At 44.7% G+C, this 18,088-nt stretch overlaps 1 protein-coding gene across 1 annotated transcript in view; it reads right to left on the reverse strand.

Annotated features, from left to right (window-relative positions):
• LOC108793299 (multidrug resistance-associated protein 1-like) overlaps positions 1-18,088 on the reverse strand; it is a gene marked incomplete at its 3' end in the record, with an annotated part of 90,425 nt that overhangs the window by 13,876 nt on the left and 58,461 nt on the right. Inside the window, exon 5 of the mRNA XM_018564207.1 lies at positions 16,576-16,701. Within this exon, the coding sequence (XP_018419709.1) occupies positions 16,576-16,701 (126 nt within the window). The remainder of the gene's footprint in view (positions 1-16,575; positions 16,702-18,088) is intronic.

Below are 18,088 nucleotides of genomic sequence, written 5' to 3' on the forward strand. Positions count from 1 at the left end.
AAATTTAACGGAACACCTGAATCCAATGATGTGGAGGGGTGCCCAATACTTTTGGCAATATAGTGTATTTATTGTCACTGAGTTTGTACATTCTTCAGATTAGGGTGAACTCGATGGACATGTGTCTTTTTTTCAACCTATGTAACCTCTTTTCTCTTTATGCTTTCCAAAGCATATTAATATTTCCCTGTAAAACAATCTACCATTTCAATATTTTAATAATTTACTTGAAATCATTCCAGTCATTCCATGTTAAAAAGATAAGGCTATTGACACTTGCGAAGTCAAACTTTCCCATGCCTTACATTTAGGCACTGATTACAACAGGTGACACAAACTGTCCATCAAATTAAATGGAAAATATAGCAAACTTCCTCAGCACAGAAGCACCAAAATATTAAATTGAGTCCATCATTAAAATTTACAGTTCATGTGAATAAATAGGGGAAGTCAGTAATACCAAATTATGTTGTTAGCAATTGCTGTACTTTCATGTAAAATCCTTTCCTTAAGAATTTCACTGGAGAACAGAGAAGAGCATGGGTATGTGCCCTTACTACTGGGAGGTTGAACCAGAAGTTGAAGGCTTGGGTCCTCCTCTTAACTATACCCTCCTGAATAGCCAGCAAGCCTCAGGAGTAGTTAGCAGCCAAAAAGTTAAATACTTAAGTGAAAACAAATAAGCCTTTAGATACAAGACAAGGTGGATGCCCCCCTTTTAGTTTTTAGAACAGTTAACAAGTAGTAGTTCAAAGGTCTGCAAGTGTAGCATGGAGGTCCACTGTGCAGAGACACAGGTAGGCTGGAGGGCCCAGAACTCTAAGACCCCGTTCACATGTAGCGACATACCTTTGCAGCGGCCGGGATAGCGCAATTTTCGGGGCGACGTTCCAGCGACGGTAGCGCGACCTTCTTCGTCGGGCTCCATAGAAAAAAAGCAAAATCCGCCGAAAAAAAGAGTCCGGTAGAAGCGACTTGCGACCGCGACGAGCGACATGGAGTTAAGACGGCTCCATTTAATAGCATTGGCCGGCGACTTCTCGCGATATCGCGCGGCAAAAATGCGCGATATCACGGCGGAAATCGCGCGATACGTCGCTACATGTAACGGGGCCTGAGTGTTGTATCAAAAGCAAGGGTAAAGAAAGGGTCAGTAAAGTTAGCAGCTGGATCCTCTGACATAAATTCAGTCCATTCCCCTAGGGCTGGACAGACTATCATAACTGTTCAGAGGAGAAAGGACTTGGATCCCTTGTCCAGGGCACCCTGGATGGTGAAAAGACACATGTATGAGAAAGATAAATGATTTTTTTTTTTGCAGTAGGGTTTCTTACACTTCTAAGTTGCAGAAGTACGGTGTCCTTGCCTCACAGGAGGTATTTCATGGCATCATCCATCATTGCACCAAACAGGTGATCCCCTTTAAATAAAAGGTATGTCAGGGCTTTCTTACAGGTCTGGTAAGCTGACAAGACAAAGTCTAGACTTCAAATGACTGAATACATACATACCAGATTGACATGAGTTGAACTTACCAATAAGCTAACTCAACAAAACAAGAAATGCCTACACATTCTCCCACCCTTGGCAAAAAGGTTTTGCCCACTCTGTGGGCACCTGAGACATTATGCAGCCCATATGGGATACAAATCCTTACAGAACCTGGGAAAGGGTGTCATATGGACAGATTGCTTTGAAGTCAAACAGTTAAAAGTGCAACTGAAGCCAAAAACATTTTTTTTCCAGTTTTGGATCGTGTGGAGAGGTATCAGAACACCTGTCAGATTTTCATCGCTCTTCATGTCTCTGTTCGGGAGAGTTACCTCTTCTATTTGCCCTGGTGACCGTTATCACTGAAAGAAAATCCCACATTTTTGTTTTCACCAGAACAGGAAGTGAAGGGAAAGTCTCCCCAGTGGGACATACTGTAGATGGCAAAAAAACAAGCCAACATAGGTTATAACCCTATTTCAGTCTACCCGAACCAAAAAAAAAACAAGTTTTGGTTTCAGTTCCAATTCATTATTCATTTTTAAAAAGGATCTGTTTTGCATTATTTGCACATTTGATTAGATGAACTTTAGTGTACTTATTTGCATATTCTGGTGTATTATTAGCAGTTTGTCGATTCATGCACATTCAATTTTAGCTACTTTATGTATATACAGCTCAATGCATTTCAAAATATATATTAACTGGGTCAACCCAGAATCTGTACTACAGTTGTGGACCTAAAGAGTGCCCTGTGGCTAACTAACGCAGTACTCAAACGCAGGTCCAGAAAACCCCACTGGCAGATCCCTGTGTCTGAAGGTCACATTCCAGGAATGCTCAACAATCTTGGGTCAAGGTAGGGCTTCTAAGGCAGCATTCAAACCCACGCATTCTGTGAACGCACTCCAAATGCGGCAAAACGCGAAAAGCGATTGTGTTGCCATTCATTTTTTTTACGTTTTTTTTTGCCACATTTGTCACATTCACCCTACATACCCTATTGAAAATCAATGGGTACGCATGACAAATGCACACAAAAATGTGGTACACATCCACACAGAACGTGCAGGTGTGAATGTGGCCTAAGGCACTGCAGAGTTTAAGTTAAACAGAATGGCTGTATAGATTTCAAACCTTTTTTTCACCTTTAAGTTATCAATGTACACAAGGAATTTTAACAAAATGGTGGATGTAGAACAATATCAAAAGTGGCATCACATCAGTGCTGGAAAGTGATATCACTGCAACATCTTTTTAAAGTGTCCTAATGACTAGCTAGTATTATTGATGGCCCATTCAGGGCACTCCAACACATTCAAAATGCACCTGAGCACACAATGCGCAGCATGTGCATAGTGTTGTGCTGCAGTGTGGTTGCATTGGCACAGCAGCGCAGAGCAGTTTGCATGTTACCGTGCAGCACGGTAATGTACGTTAAAACATGCATAATCCTTAAGGATTATAAAATTTAAGTAAAGTTAGAACATTTAATCTTGATACTCCCCAATACAACTGAAATCAGGTATATACACCATCATGATAAAATAGGAATTAGTAAGTGCACACAATCAATAAATATACACAGGCATTTAATTTGTAGAAACAACACTGCAACCATAACAGGGAACCAGAGCCTAATCCCATAACCTGTGGATGTCTTAGTATTATGTACGGATTCCCACTCTCACACATTCCTTTCTCACAAATCATTCTCTACATTAGAAGGATACGCTTCTGTTTTTATAGCGTGCTTTGCACATTTGTATCCAGGTACAGTATTCTCAGTGTAAAAAAAACACTGATTTGCATATTCAAAAAGGTAGGGCTCACAAAAAAAACGTGCATGCGATGAGTTTTGGTGAAGTGAAGAAATTGTAAAATTAAAACTATAAATCAGAAGTGAGCAATTAAGTCAATAATACAAATTCCACCCAAAATGCTAGATGCACATATGGGAACGGTTTTCTCTCCAATAGCTCTGTAAAGTAATGGAGATACCCTTGTAATTCATCGACTCATGGTGTTCTATATGGCAGTGAGCTCTTTTTAAGAGCTTGCAGATTCCATGCCACTGTCCTCATACACCTGAGGAAACCAGTTTGGACAGCAAGTGAAAAGGAACTCTTTTTAGAAAATAACTTTGTACATTTGTTTCCGTCATACACAGCCCAGCACTGCTCGTTTTTCACGGCAGGGATTTTAGGACCAAAATGAAGCAATAATTCAAGCCCATTATTTATTCAATCCAAATTGCTAAGGACATAGTTTAAGTGAAAGGCATCATGAGCGCACCACCGCCCTTATTGTGTGAAGGGCATTATGGGCATCAACACGCTGCCATGCATTCACTGTGTAAAACTGCAGAGAATGTTACTGGCAAGATCATCATTTTGGAACCAGCCAGATTGCAAAAAGCCCAAGAAACACTCACAAATCTAGTTGCGTGTGCATTGAGAGGAAAGGGTGGAACTCAATCCTTAAGAACCATAAGCTTTAATGATGATTTATCCTGATCCACCAAGAAATGGTGGAACGAGAAGCTGGTTCTCTCTTAAGGGGACCATCAGGAATGGTAAGTCTTTCTAATAAAAAGGCAGTGATAGACATGCACAGCTCAAACCACAAAACTACATCCAGGTAAAGGTAAATCTCCTCTGAAGTAATGGGACCGGACAGAAGCACAATGTCTTGGCTAAGGTGAAAGCCTGAAACCACCTTGGGAAGAGGGAGGCCCTAGGCCATAACACCATCTTGTCCTTGTGTAAGACTAGAGTGTTCTTCATGGGACAAAGCCACACACACACACACACACCTTGCAGAGGTGATTCCAAAAAGGAACACAAGCTTGTGAGTGTTGAAAAGGCAATAAATCTCATAGGCTCAAAGGGTGGTTTTTGAAGTGCAGAGAGAAATGAATACAAATTTCACAAACCTAGAATGGCGCACAGGTGTAACCACAAGGAAACACCCTGTACTAAGGTCTTAAATATTGAGTGGCAAGCGGCAATATCGCAATTGCCGAGATCTGATCCTTGATAGTACTCCAAGCCAATTGTTGATCCAGGACTGATAGTGGGACAAATCCAGACTTTTCTACAGAGTATTTTCTGGGATGAAATCTTCTTTTCTCAAGCGTAGTATAACTTCCATGTTCGATAGCAGACCTTGGGGGAAATGGACTTCCTGGCTTTTAAAATTGTGGGGCTTACAGAGTCAGAGAGGCCCCTGGGCCTCAACAGTCATGCCATTAAAGCCAGCGATGGGGAAGCAGGAAAGTAAACTGGTCATTGGTATAAAAGATCTGGTCGATATAATGGGGCCAATGACAGTGGGCAAGGAGTCTGATCAGGTCGGAGTACCACATCTGCCTGGGCTAGTCCAGAGCTATGAGGATCACTGGAATGCCCTCCACTTCGATTCTGCAAAGCAAACAATACAGAATTATGTAGTCCCGGCATGTAAGCATGCACTAGAGCAGTGGTTCTCAACCTGTGTAGCTCAGGACCCACATTTGTCTTTGGTCATTAAGTCGCGACCCAAGTCTGCGCTGCAATGGAAGGCACGGCATTAGGGTACCACCTGTTCTGGTACAGGCGTACGAACTGTGGGTGGGAGGTGCGTTTGGGGTACCATTCAAATGAGTAACAACGCAAAACACCTCCCACACCAGAATGCACGGTAGGAGCAATTGGGTGGTACAGTGCGTTAATCGCACAGTACTATGCAATTAACGCACTGCACTAGTCTGAGCAAGCCCTCTTTAAAAAAAATAATTTTTTAAAGGTCCACCCATTCTCCCTACCTTACAAGAAATGGAGTGGATCTCCAGCCTGGGGTGCAGTATGGGCTGCTGTGCTGTGATGAAGCTCCATCCATACGTGCATTGCTTGTACAACTCCCTTGCGCGCCCTGTAGAGGTGCCGGGAGCCAGAATGTGATGTCACTCTGGTCCAGGAACCTCTATAGGACACATGAAGGAGCTGTAAGCTGACACTTGGCACCGGGCAGCATATTTTGAATGGCTGCTTTGCGCGATAACTGACAGTGCTGCACTAGGGGGAGGCTGAGGAGCCTCTCACCTAGAAAAGTGGAAGGCACGACGCGACCTACTGAACACAGGATTGCGACCCACTTTTGGGTCACGACCCACCAGTTGAGAACCGAGGCACTAGAGGGTGGCTCCATATGATGCAGCAAGAGAATGGAGCCACCCTCAGAACAGACGTCTCAGCCAGCACTAAGAAAAAAGATGATATTACAGAAACAGATGGTCAGAATCAAGAAAAAAAAAAGCATCTACTGCAGTAAGTATCAAAGCTACATTAATTTTTGTAAAAATCTCTGAGAGTTTAATATCACCTTAAGGAGCAGTGGTGGAAACATGGTATCTCACGCTGAATAGTGGCAAAAGAGCATGGAGTGCACATGCACACCACTTAACCTAATGAAAAAAAAGGTGGCACGCAATGGTTATAATAAAACTAAGTAGTTGCAGATGCCCAGCGCACCCACAGCCTACATTAACCACTTGAGTACCAGCCTGTATATACACTCTTTCATTACTAGGTCATTCTTCAAGGTTATGAAAGTTTAGCAATTATTCTGTCATGCAACACCAAATACCCAAATTAATGTGATTTTTTTAACCAGATAGAACTTTCTTTTGGTGATATTTTAAAAATACTAGGTTTTTTATTCATTTTTTTACTATAAAAAAAGAGAAAATACCCAACACTTTGAAAAAAATCTCCTTTACTTTCTGGTAAAGTAAAAATATCAAGACAGTACAAACACAGCCCAAATTATGCCTTTTTAAGAAAGTAGACAGCCCAACATCAAATTTTTTGGTGCAATTTTTGGAAAATGCTGGTATTGAGAGGGTTAAAAACAGAGGTGGAGGGGAACAGAGATTAAAAAAGATCTTGGAGAGAATGAATAAATCAGCAGCTGCTGCCGACTCATTCATTCTCCCATTCAGAATGTACTATGATTCCTCTCTTTCCTCTGTTCTAAGAGGAAGGGGAGGGATCTTCACTATAAAACAGTATCATGTGACCGATGTGATTAGTTATCACAGCGATAACAAGGTACTCTTGCTCAGATTGGCTTGTTACACAGCCTCTCTCTACTGAGCTGTTATGCACAGATTACAGGGGTGTGGACATTTTTTTAAAAACTACTTGTCCAATGACTAAAGGGGGGGCCCGATCTACTTGTCCCTCATGGAAATCACTTGTCCAATACAAAAAGATTCATTTTTCTACAAAAAACGTATTTAGCAGTGCAAAGAAGAGCTTCTCATTGGTCAGCGCCATCAGGTGACCACGCTGACCAACGAGTGCTTGAATTTTGCGAGCGAAATTTAGAATACATGGCACAGGTAAATGCCACGCGGCCCCTTGATTTCAATGGGGTTACATTGAATGCGCGTGGTAATCGCTGAAAAAAGGTACATGTACTTTTTTTCGTGACACACACCGTGCTGTGTTTTCAACCACGATTATGTGCAGTTGCATGGGCGTTATTGCGGCGGGAAACTGCGCAATCTGCCTGGCGCAACTGGGGTGCCATTAGACAATAATGGCACTGCCAGCGCGATCGGCGGTGGTGTGCGATTCTGTGACCACCTGGCCATCCACACGGTTTTGTGCACGATTGCCGTGCAGTAACGGATCGCCCACTCTGCTCTCTCTCACACACACACACACACACACACACAATGCCTCATGCATGCATTTATTCGCATGCAGATGATAGGGGTTGGTTAATTTTTTAGATTTTATTTTTTTTATTTTTGCTTTGTAATATTTTTTATTTTTATCATCATTTATAGTTATTTTTTTACCTATCGCTTTTCCATTTTTATGCATTTACATTTTTAATTGTTATATATTTTATTTTTAACTTTTGTTCTCACTTTATTGCTTTCACACAAGGGGTAACAAGCCCTTGTGTGATAGCTTTTGGAGGTGACAGGTTCTCTTTATTGACCCTATCAACTCCAACCCAGGAGTGCTAGCACAGTACTGTGCTCATTCTCCTGTGACAGGAAGGCTGCATTCCTGTGTCACTATTCACATGGCGCAGAGAAGCATTCTCTACTCTGCTCTGTGCTGTCTAACCTAATTTGCTGTGGTTACTGATCCCCACAAGAGGGGGGGACCCCGAAGACCACGGCAAAAAAGGAAGCTCACTTGCAGAGAGAGAGGCAGCCGGGGGCGGTACCCGGTCGGCCGCCGCAGAGAGAGGGGAGGGGAAGAGAGAGAGAGGGGAGGGGAAGAGAGAGAGAGGGGAGGGGAAGAGAGCATGATTCAGGCAAACATCTATCTCTGGAATGTTTAAAAAAAAATCCAGAAATGGACATACCCCTCCCCGACGTTTTTTTTTTTAGGAAGGTGGTTAATAAGTCTTTAGAAACAGAATCACAGCAGAGGGCGAACGACATCGCTCTGGACCTAAAGTGTGCTTTGTGACTAACACAGTACACAGAGGTCTGGAAAGCACAAGCAGAGGCCGATACATGAGCTTTTGCAAAGCTATAGCAGACAAAACCCCAATCCAGTTAGCTGCATAAAAAGAAGATTAGCTCAAGCAGTAGATAAAATTCTTGACAAAAAAAATGGCTATTTAAAACGGTTTAAACTTAACTTTCCTTAGTAGAGAAAACACTTTCATCCTCTAAGGACACTAACAAAAAACAGAGGCATGGTGGGAGAAGGGGTTAATACCAGGCTGGTCACTTATTTTGTTTGCCAGTGCCCAAATCTATCTAAGTGGCAGTATAATCCAGTTGTTTGAATCCTAAATCCCTCGGATAAAAAAAAAATATACAATGTATAAAGCCTGAAGTAAATTTCTGGCTAGGGCTGCAATTAACGATTATTTTCATAATCGATTAGTTGGCAGAATATTTTTTTGATTAATCGGATAAAGAAAAATAAAATACATAAATGGAGTGTTACAAACTTTACTTCAGAATAAAACTGCATGCACAATTTTCTGCAATCACACCACACTGGTAATTTCGGTACTGCTTGTTCCAGTGCAGACGATCACACTGAAGGTGGGAGGCGTGTTTGGGGTGCCATTGAAGTGAATGGCACCACAATGCACCTCCCGCAGGAGAATTTGTCAGGCTGAAACTGAAAACACTTTTTCCCACCTTTTATAATTTTTTTAAAATGTATTATATTAGGCAATTTAACTACTTTCATGGATTTAAAATATAAAATAATCTGAATTGAAAAACTCCAAGCCAATGTAATAAAAAATAACCAGCCTTTTAAAATAAAAAAAAGCTAACACCAAAATTGGAGCAACAAACCAAATTCATATTCTCACTCTCTCTCTCTATCTAATCTAATAATGAGAATGACAGACTGGCAGATGGAGATAGGCATCCATAAGATCAATGGAGACAAGGAGGTCCCCCTGGATGAAGAGATACCACTACTGAACAAGCCGACTCCATCCTGAACTCACGGACCCGCTCAAAAGGAGTTCTCATGTGCTAGAGAAACAAAATAGGCTGATACCCCCTCCTTTGGGAGATTTCAATAGATTTCTTGAATCACTCAAGAGGGTGGTACTGGAGCGACCACCCTTTGTGACAAGAGATCCGCAAGTCGCTGGGGAGACAGATGTGGGTACAAGGGAAAATGATCAGTCCCCACGGACGGGACAGCAATTCTGTCTTGTAACCTGAAGATACCAGTGTCCGAAAGATGAGACACCTACGAATTACTGAAGACGGTTGTGGACAAAAGAGGCTTGTCCTGAATGACAATGCCACCACCTTTGTCTGCTTGTTTGATGACTGTCGTGGTTGGTGGCGAGTCCTTTTAGGGCGGAAGTTTCGGCGGGGCTCAAATTATATCGAGGTTGGGCATTGTGACACGCTCAATCACAGACCTCGCCTTTCCCAATTTTCACTTGCATTATTTGGCAGCCCAGCTGGTGGTAGTCTAAGAATGGTTGGTCCCTGATAAAGAAAATGTCTGCATGACGACAGAGACTGCAATACTTACTTTATTTGAATCCTTGGGCCTGGTTCACACCTAGGAGTTTTTGTACAGATGGAAAAGGGCTTTTAAATGCTCAACACAATAACTCCCATGATTTTCAATGGCGCATGTTCACATCTGAGCAGAAAAATTCTGCAAAACTGAGCGTTTTTTGTCCCATAGACTTCAATGGAAATGCCCAAAAATGCGTGGCAGAAGCATGCTACACAATTTTGTGAGCGTTTTTGCGTGTTTAAACGCGCATTCTTCCAATGTCCACAATATTTTATAAGCTGCCAGTCAAAACGTGCATCTTCATGTACGAGCGTAAAACCGTGCATCAAAATGTGCACAACGCGCACATAACTGCATGCTGCTCACACGTGTACAAACGCGCAAAAATGGTGTCGTCTAGGTGTGGAACCCGGCCTTACATAATGTGCTTTATAGGGGGGGGGGGGGTTTTTGGGGTTAAACGGGGGGGTTTTTGGTGTTCAACAGGGCGCTGCTCTCCTTTTCAGGACACTTTGCATTCTTAAGTATGTCATCAAATGGTTGTCTGCGGATGCATGTTCCCTCTCCCCGCACTCTCCACTCTGGGGCAATCCGGTCTTCCAGGAATTCGTAAACTTACCTTCAGCAGGTCCTCGGTGGGAGATACGTTTTTCCAGCATCTACCTAAAAATGGCAATAAAGGTTGCCTTTCTGCAACTCGGGGAGTAGCTAAAGCTTTCTCACCCTACTTTCCTGGCATTTTTCTGAATGTTCCACGCTGTCCGTACTCAGTTTGGGTCAACCTCCTTAACTAACTCAAACTCCTCTAGAGCCTTGGTTCTCAACTGGTAAGTCGTGACTTCCGGTTCCGGCGCCCACCACATCGGCTGCACATGTAACGTGCTCCGGCTACTCGGGACCACCACAAGCCTATAAAATATATTTGCTGCTCCTCGACACCGCCGATCAGACTTCTATATTGAACAGCACTGATCAGGGCATCAGATGGATAAATTTGTAGCCCGAACAGGCGATTGCTCTCGCTCGGATCACCGGAGATGTGAAAAGGGCGCCATCGAGCCTTCCCAGGCCTCCACGTCACCCTCGTCCATGGCTGGATCTGGATCGGAGGAGGACAACGCCGCAAACCCTTCCACCATCGCAGCGGCTGTGGCTAGACTTCTCAGGCCTACCATACAAGAAGCAGTGGATAATGCCGTTTCCAAGGGAATCCAGGCACTGCGCCATGATATCATCGCCCAATCAGAGCTCCTCATGGAAGCTGAATCCCGCATCGCGCTGTTGGAAGACGAACTGGCTAGAGCCCACACGAATATAAAGGAGACGGTAAAAACCCAAAAAGGTACCTACTGGAGAAAGTCGATGACCTTGAGAATCGGTCCAGGCGTAACAACCTGCGCATAGTCGGCCTTCTGGAAAGCTATCCCCCGGCCGCGTTGATGGACCTGTGTACCCGTACTATCCCCTCCATTCTGGGCATCTCCACTGCGTGCGCAGTGGAAAGAGCACATCGCCTCGGTACACAGAGACCAGACGCACCACGTCCGGTTCTTGCCAAGTATCTCAACTACGCTGTCAAGGCCGCCATTCTCCGAGCCTCACGTGTCGCCTCCGACCTCCGGGTAGATGGACATAAGATCTTACTGTTTGCAGATTACTCGGCGGAGGTTGGGAAGAAACGCAAGGCCTTCGCGGAGGTCTGCAAGGCTCTCTACCAAAGGGGCATCAGGTTTTCCCTGGCCTATCCTGCTACGCTCCATCTCCAATCCCCGGAGGGGGAAAAGCTTATCTTCGATACGCCTAATGAGGCCCACAAGTTCCTGGAATCCCACTCCCACAATCTCTCTAGCATGGAGCCACGCTCTCAATCCAGCGGGAAAAGAATGAGGATCTCCCCACCATCCCCCAACAAACCCGAGCGGGAGTCAGGCCGAGACACGCTTCCTACCTGAGGGTCCTATGGAACGCTTTGCAGATGTCTTGGCAGTGCCTATATCGGAGAGAGCACCGTTTTCAGGCAACCCCTATGTTTCTAGGGGGTCTCCGCAGAGGAGGCACTTTATCCGCCCTACTGATGTCGTTATTTTATTTTTCCTCTGTTTGAACTCTTGAGCTCATTGAGTAACATCCAGCATATATTGTTTATAGATAGAATTAAGGGGATGCAGCAAACTCATTGATCAGAGACTAGGTGGCTCCCAGTTTAGTGAGGCAGGTAAATTGTGCTAGTACTGGTGGGAAAAAAGGAAGTCACTAAAGTTATGTACCAGGGTAGCCACCGAGTTAGCCTTTTTGGGGCTCATCCACACTTATTTTAGTTGTATAATTTTTGTTCGTTGTTTACAGCCTCCTCTCAGCGTTGCAGCCTACTCTCGAGCGGACCTATCGAAGACTCCTCCTCTCCCCGTGGCCTCTCTACTCATTCCTCACACCCGACGTATCCTTCTACAGGTATTTTTTTAACGTAGGCTTAGCCAACAAACCCTTACGATGTCAAATCTTTTGTATACTACATAAATGTCATCTTTAATGCAATTCAGGGTGGTTTCCTGGAATGTTAAAGGCCTCCGCTCCCCACATAAGAGGTCAAAAGTCTTACGCCATTTAGCTAAGCTCAAGACATAGCAATGCTTCAGAAGACCCACCTCTCCCTAGCTGATCTTCCTCGGCTAAGGAAACTCTGGGTTGGTGCTGTCATTGGATCCCCCTCGGATGGTAGGAAAGCGGGAGTAGCGGTCCTACTATAGATGCGGAGGGTTGCAGAATTAGAATACACCTTCGGCTCTATAATACGGACTACGTACTTTATAATATATATGCCCCTAACTCCCCAACCAATGCATTCTTCCAGGAAATCACTCAGATGGTTGCCCAAGAACAATTTGACAACATCATTCTAGGAGGAAGCATGAATTCAGTAATGTCTACCCTGGAAGATAGGCGATCGCCTAAAAGTAGGGATAGACCTATCTCTCAGACAACACAGTCCACCCTGAAACTCTTTCATGATACGCTGTCTCTCCGTGATGTGTGGAGATTGCGCAATCCTGAAGTGAGAGAATATACTCATTGCTCCATGGTACACGACTCGCTCTCCCGTATAGACTACCTTTTCTGTTCTACCGCCCTACTGCCAGCCACGAGTGCCACTATCCATTATATTGTAGTGTCTGACCATGTACCTATTGAACTTCTACTTCGCACCACACTCCCCAAGGGATCTGCAAAATTGTGGAGATTCCACTCACGTCTCCTCAAGGACTCTTCCTTCAGGGAAACGGTTAGGACGGCTTGGTGGGACTATGTCGCCACCAATACAAATTCTGTCCCCCTAACCAATAACTGGTAAGTCGTGACCCAAAAGTGGATCGCGACCCCGTGTTCAGTGGGTCACCACTGTGCCTTCCACTTTTCTAGGCATGCCTTTCACTTTTCTAGGTGAGAGGCTCCTCAGCCTCCCCCTAGCACAGTACACATACATTCCTTACAGCTCCCTTGCATGCCCTGTAGAGCTGCCTGGACCGGAGTGATGTCACATTTTGGCTCCCAGCACCTCTACAGGGCATGCAAGGAAGCTGTTTTTTTTTTTTTTTTTTTTAAGCCAGTGGAGCGTGCTTCGAAAACGAAAACCCTTGTGAACAAAAAGTGAATCGTGGAATCACAACACACGCCAAAAAGTGCACAAGGGCGCTGGCCCTTAAAGAAAGGGCCACTATTTCCCGACCCCCCCAGGGCGCAAGGCTCCTGACAGGGGTTCAGACTGTTTTGGTCCACCTACCCGAAGGCCGGCGGACCCCCATCCTTTGGGCACCTGCCGGAACAGGTCCCTCACAGTACTAGGTAGGGGGCTCTCCCGAAGAGAGACCCCCCCTGGGTGGGAGGAGACCGAGAACCCTATATTAGGGCACAGAATCTCCTCCCCAACATTGGGAAAAGGCCCCGAAGGAACCTGCACCCTCAGTCATCTGTGGGTCAAAATTTCAATCAAAAAGTGCCAATCATGCGTGAGGTGCAATAAATAAATAAAAAGTGCCAGTGCACCACGCTGACAGGCCCTAGGGGCCTGAGTGCAAAAATATTGCCCCGGAATAGCCATAAGGCCTGTCCAAGAGGCGTTGTGCAGAGAAATGCAATAGTGCTGTGTCCATGTGCACAGTGAGTCACAGTGGGGTCCCACACCCTAGTGACTTTCTGAGCGCCCCTGGGACGACACTCCCAGGGGGCACAGCACCACAGGCTCTGCCGCCCCCCAACCCTCCAGCCACTGCCAAGCTTTTCTCCATTCCCATCGGAAGGTAGCACCTTCAGAGATCCCTCCACCGGAGCCCACCCATTGCAAAGGGTCAAACTACAGTGGCCTGGAACCTCCTCGAGCACCCACCAATTACGCTAGGAATTACTAAACGGCCATCATCCTCTCTCCATAGGCGACGGCCGCCGTTCTGCCCCGACAACTGATGAGAACAGATACTACACTTGATCTGAGCCAAAAGTCCGAGAAGGCCGGCATGCAAGGAAGCTGTACAGGCTCCATCACTGCACAGCAGCACACACTGGACCCCAGGCTGAGGATCCACTCCAGTTCTCATAAGATAGGGAGACTGGCTGGATCTTAAAAAGAAAAATTAATTAAATTATTTTTTTGGGGGAGTATGTGTATGTGTGTGAGAATGTCTGTCAGTGTTTTTGAGGGCCCGTTCACACTAAAACGGTGCGTTAATTACACAACCCTGTGCAATTAACGCACTGTACAATGCAATCGCACCTACAGCATTGTGGTGCCGGAGGTGTGTTGCCATTAATTTGAATAGCACCCCAAACGCACCTCCCACCCACAGTTTGATTGCCGCATCGGAACGCTTGGTACCGCAATGCCGTGCGTTCCATTGCAGTGCAACTTGGGTCGCGACTTAATGACCAAGGACAAATGTGGGTCCTGAGGTTACACAGGTTGAGAACCACTGCTCTAGAGAAACTGCTACGCAGAGAGGTCTACTCTAAGCTGGTTTCTACTTATTATGTAGAACTGATTGCCACTAGATCCTCTAGATCAGTGGTTCTCAACTTGTGTAACCTCAGGACCCACATTTGTCCTCAGCCATTACGTCGTGGCCCAAGTTGCACTGCAATGGAACGCACAGCATTGCGGTACTGCGCGTTCCGATGCGGGCGATAGAACTGTGGGTGGGAGGTGCATTTGGGGTGCCATTCAAATGAATGGCAATACAATGCACTTCTCATACCAAAACGCCTGGTAGGTGCAATTGCGAGGTACAGTGCTTGAATCGTACGGGACTGTGCGATTAACGCACTGTACTAGTGTGAATGGGCCCTCAAAAAAACACACAACCACAGACACAATCTCTCACACACACATTCACACTCCCAAGATCCACCCAGTCTCCCTACCTTATGAGAACTGGAGCGGATCCTTAGCTGGGGCTCCGGTGTGAGCTGCTGCACTGCGATGGACCTTCATCCATATGTGAATTGCTTGTACAGCTCCCTTGCACACCCTGTAGAGCTGCCGAGAGCCAGAATGTTACATAACACCGGTCCAGGCACCTCTACAGGACATGCGAGGGAGCTGTAAGCAATGCACGTATGGACAGAGCTCACCCAACCTCAAGCTGACCCTCGGCGCTGGACAGCATATTTTGAATGGCTGCTTGGCGCAAGAACTGACAGTGCTGCGCTAGGGGGAGGCTGAGGAGCCCCTCACCTAGCACGGTGGAAGGCACACGGGGACCCACTGAATACAGGGTCGTGACCCACTTTTGGGTCACGACCCACGAGTTGAGAACCAAGGCTCTAGATATAGTAAGCGGAAATGGCAGAATCTTCTCCCAGACTTAAACCCTAATGACTAGTACGATTTTGAGGATACCTATAAGTCTTCCCTAGGGATAGAAATATAAAATTAAGTTCCTATCAGGTCTATTATACTCCATCGCTCCTGTGTACCCTGGGCCTCCGCGCCTGTTCATACTGCTTTGAGCGGGAGAGAGCGGATTTCTTTAATTCCTTTTGGGGTCCTGCCCGTTGATACGTGCCTTCTGGTCGGACATTACCACATACCTGGAAATGGGTCTGGGTCTTCCCAATGTGTGCAATCTATTGTTTTGCCTCTTAGGGCTATTTGGTGAGCTCACATTAGACTCTGGGGCTGGGCGTCTTCTCCAAATTCTCCTTTTTTATGCTAAAAACCCATTCTTCTGGTGTGGAATGGTCCTGAGGCTCCATCCTCGAGTTGCTGGAAACGTATAGTTGACCAACCTCTCCCTCTCTACAAGATAACCTATGAACAGAGGGGTAATCCGCAGCTCTTTGATCATATATGGGGTCCATGGTTAGCGTCTAATAGCACGACGGTTGATCTGCTTTGACTTTGTATCTGGAAATGGTATAGTCCTGATATCTCTTTTTATTCAGATGTACTGTGGACTGTACATGAGGCATTGTCTTTCTTTGATTTCATTACTAGCTACCCCTATTTTCCACAGCAGTTTCCCTCCCTGATACATACATTGTGCTGTATAATCGGAATTTGCAGGACTAGACCTCAAACTGTGCAGCAAAAAGCCTATAATTGCAGACAGAGGTATAGGATCTTATGGTGTTAATTCTTCCTGAGGATGGGGACAGAGTGTGGAGTTAATTGTAAAGTGCACATATCCTTTAAACCCGGTGTGGGTAACTACAGCCCACCAGCTGTGCTTTAACTACAAATCCTAACATGCCTCATAACAGTCAGATTTGCAATGCCTCATTGGATTTGATTGGACTTGTAGTTCCATAACGGCTGGAGTTGCCCATCCCTGCTTTAGACAAGACATTATTCAGATATGTTAACAATGACAATGTTTAACTATTTCAAATGATCGTAAAAAACAAAAACAAAACCTTGCACAAAAAAAAAAATTTTATCATGACAATTTTCAAAGATTTCAATGATTTTCAATGATCATCATAAGATTTAATCTGTTGTACCTTATACACAGTGGAAAACACAAGGCTAAATATAGTCTGCATTATATTAAGCAACAGAGATTATGTCACTCACAGGGTCATTGACTCTTTCGGAGAAGAGAGGAGGTTGGTCAGGGAATGCAGCCAATATGAGCTCCACCAAGACGAGCACAAAGTATGTGTAGAATGTGACATCACGAAACACATTTATATTGGCACCCTGCAGAAACAAGAACACATTTAAGGGTTATGACGGTTTCAACATCTTCAGCCATTCTGGAAAAATGCTGAGTAATATGTTGCAGATGAGTAAGGAGATACAGTTAACTGGAACAAGTCAGTACTAGTGATGGGCTTGGGCGTGTTCGCAGCTCCACGTGCCAAGCCCACCAGGAAGCGGACTGCGCGCAGCGCCAATCACAGGCACTGAGACATTTCCCAATCTCTGCAGCTGCGGACCGGAAACATGTCTCAGTACCTGTGATTGGCACTGCGCGCTGTCAGCATCCTGGCGGGCTCGGCACGTGGAGCTGCGAACACGCCCGAGCCCATCACTAGTCAATACGACACAGTTACTAAGGAGTTAAAATATTTAAACAGCTTTTTTGCACCCCCAAAATTGTTGACCCTATAAATGTAGAAGCTAGATCTGTTTCTTACCACCTTGGAGCTGCACTTTTCCAGGTAGAGCAGAAATATTTTAATTCTTACTGCAATATTAATCATTAGATTAAAAGATTAAAATATGCAACATGGAAAGTGGTAACTCTTTGTAATGGATATTAAAAAAAAATTGAGCTCAAGTACAGATCTACCAGAGTACTACCAGAGTATCTGAGTATCTGAAGACATACTGTGGCTGATTTACTAAAAGCAAAATAGGCTGTTCACGAGCAGTGTAAACAGGGAACGGTTCGAGCTGCTTTCTTGAAGCATTTATAGCAAGCACCCTTCAGCTCCAGTTTGTAAATGTTACACATAAATCATAATGGAAGTGCTAATTATCACTTGATCAAACAAGCCACTTGCAGGTTTTAACAAGCCTCAAGTTGTGTTGAAGCTTACTGACAAATGATATCAAACTTGTTTAAAGCAACAATACTTCCATTAACCACTTAGTGATGGAGACGTACACTGTACGTCTCCATCACTAAGTGCCCAAATGACCGATCACGTATGTGTCTGACCGCAAGATCGGGTGTTTGACAGTGAGAGCTGAGCGGTATTTACTGCTCTTGCCGTCACTGTTTGACAGCTGGTATAGATAGGGATTAGGAAATCCCGATGTATACTGGCTTTTTTCTAAATGTTTCAGCAATAGAAAACAAAAACATTGGTTTTCAGCAAAATACATGTTTATTTTGCTGAAACAATGTTGCAGGCTTCTGATCGTTCTGGGAAAGATAAGAAAGGCTTTAGTGACATCCGATCCTGAAATGCTGCAGGATCCAGCGTCACTGAGGTTAATTATCAAGCAGTCATAGTGAGATTAATTTACAAAGACTGCTTGATTTATTTAAATAAAATCAAAATGTAAAATTAAAAATAGTGGAAATTGTAAAAAAAAAAAAAAAAAAAAAAAATTAAAAAAACATTTTTAAAAAATA

The sequence above is a fragment of the Nanorana parkeri genome, unplaced genomic scaffold (assembly GCF_000935625.1).
Source record: "Nanorana parkeri isolate BGI_ZX_2015 unplaced genomic scaffold, ASM93562v1 scaffold736, whole genome shotgun sequence".
NCBI classification, from domain to species: Eukaryota; Metazoa; Chordata; class Amphibia; order Anura; family Dicroglossidae; genus Nanorana; species Nanorana parkeri.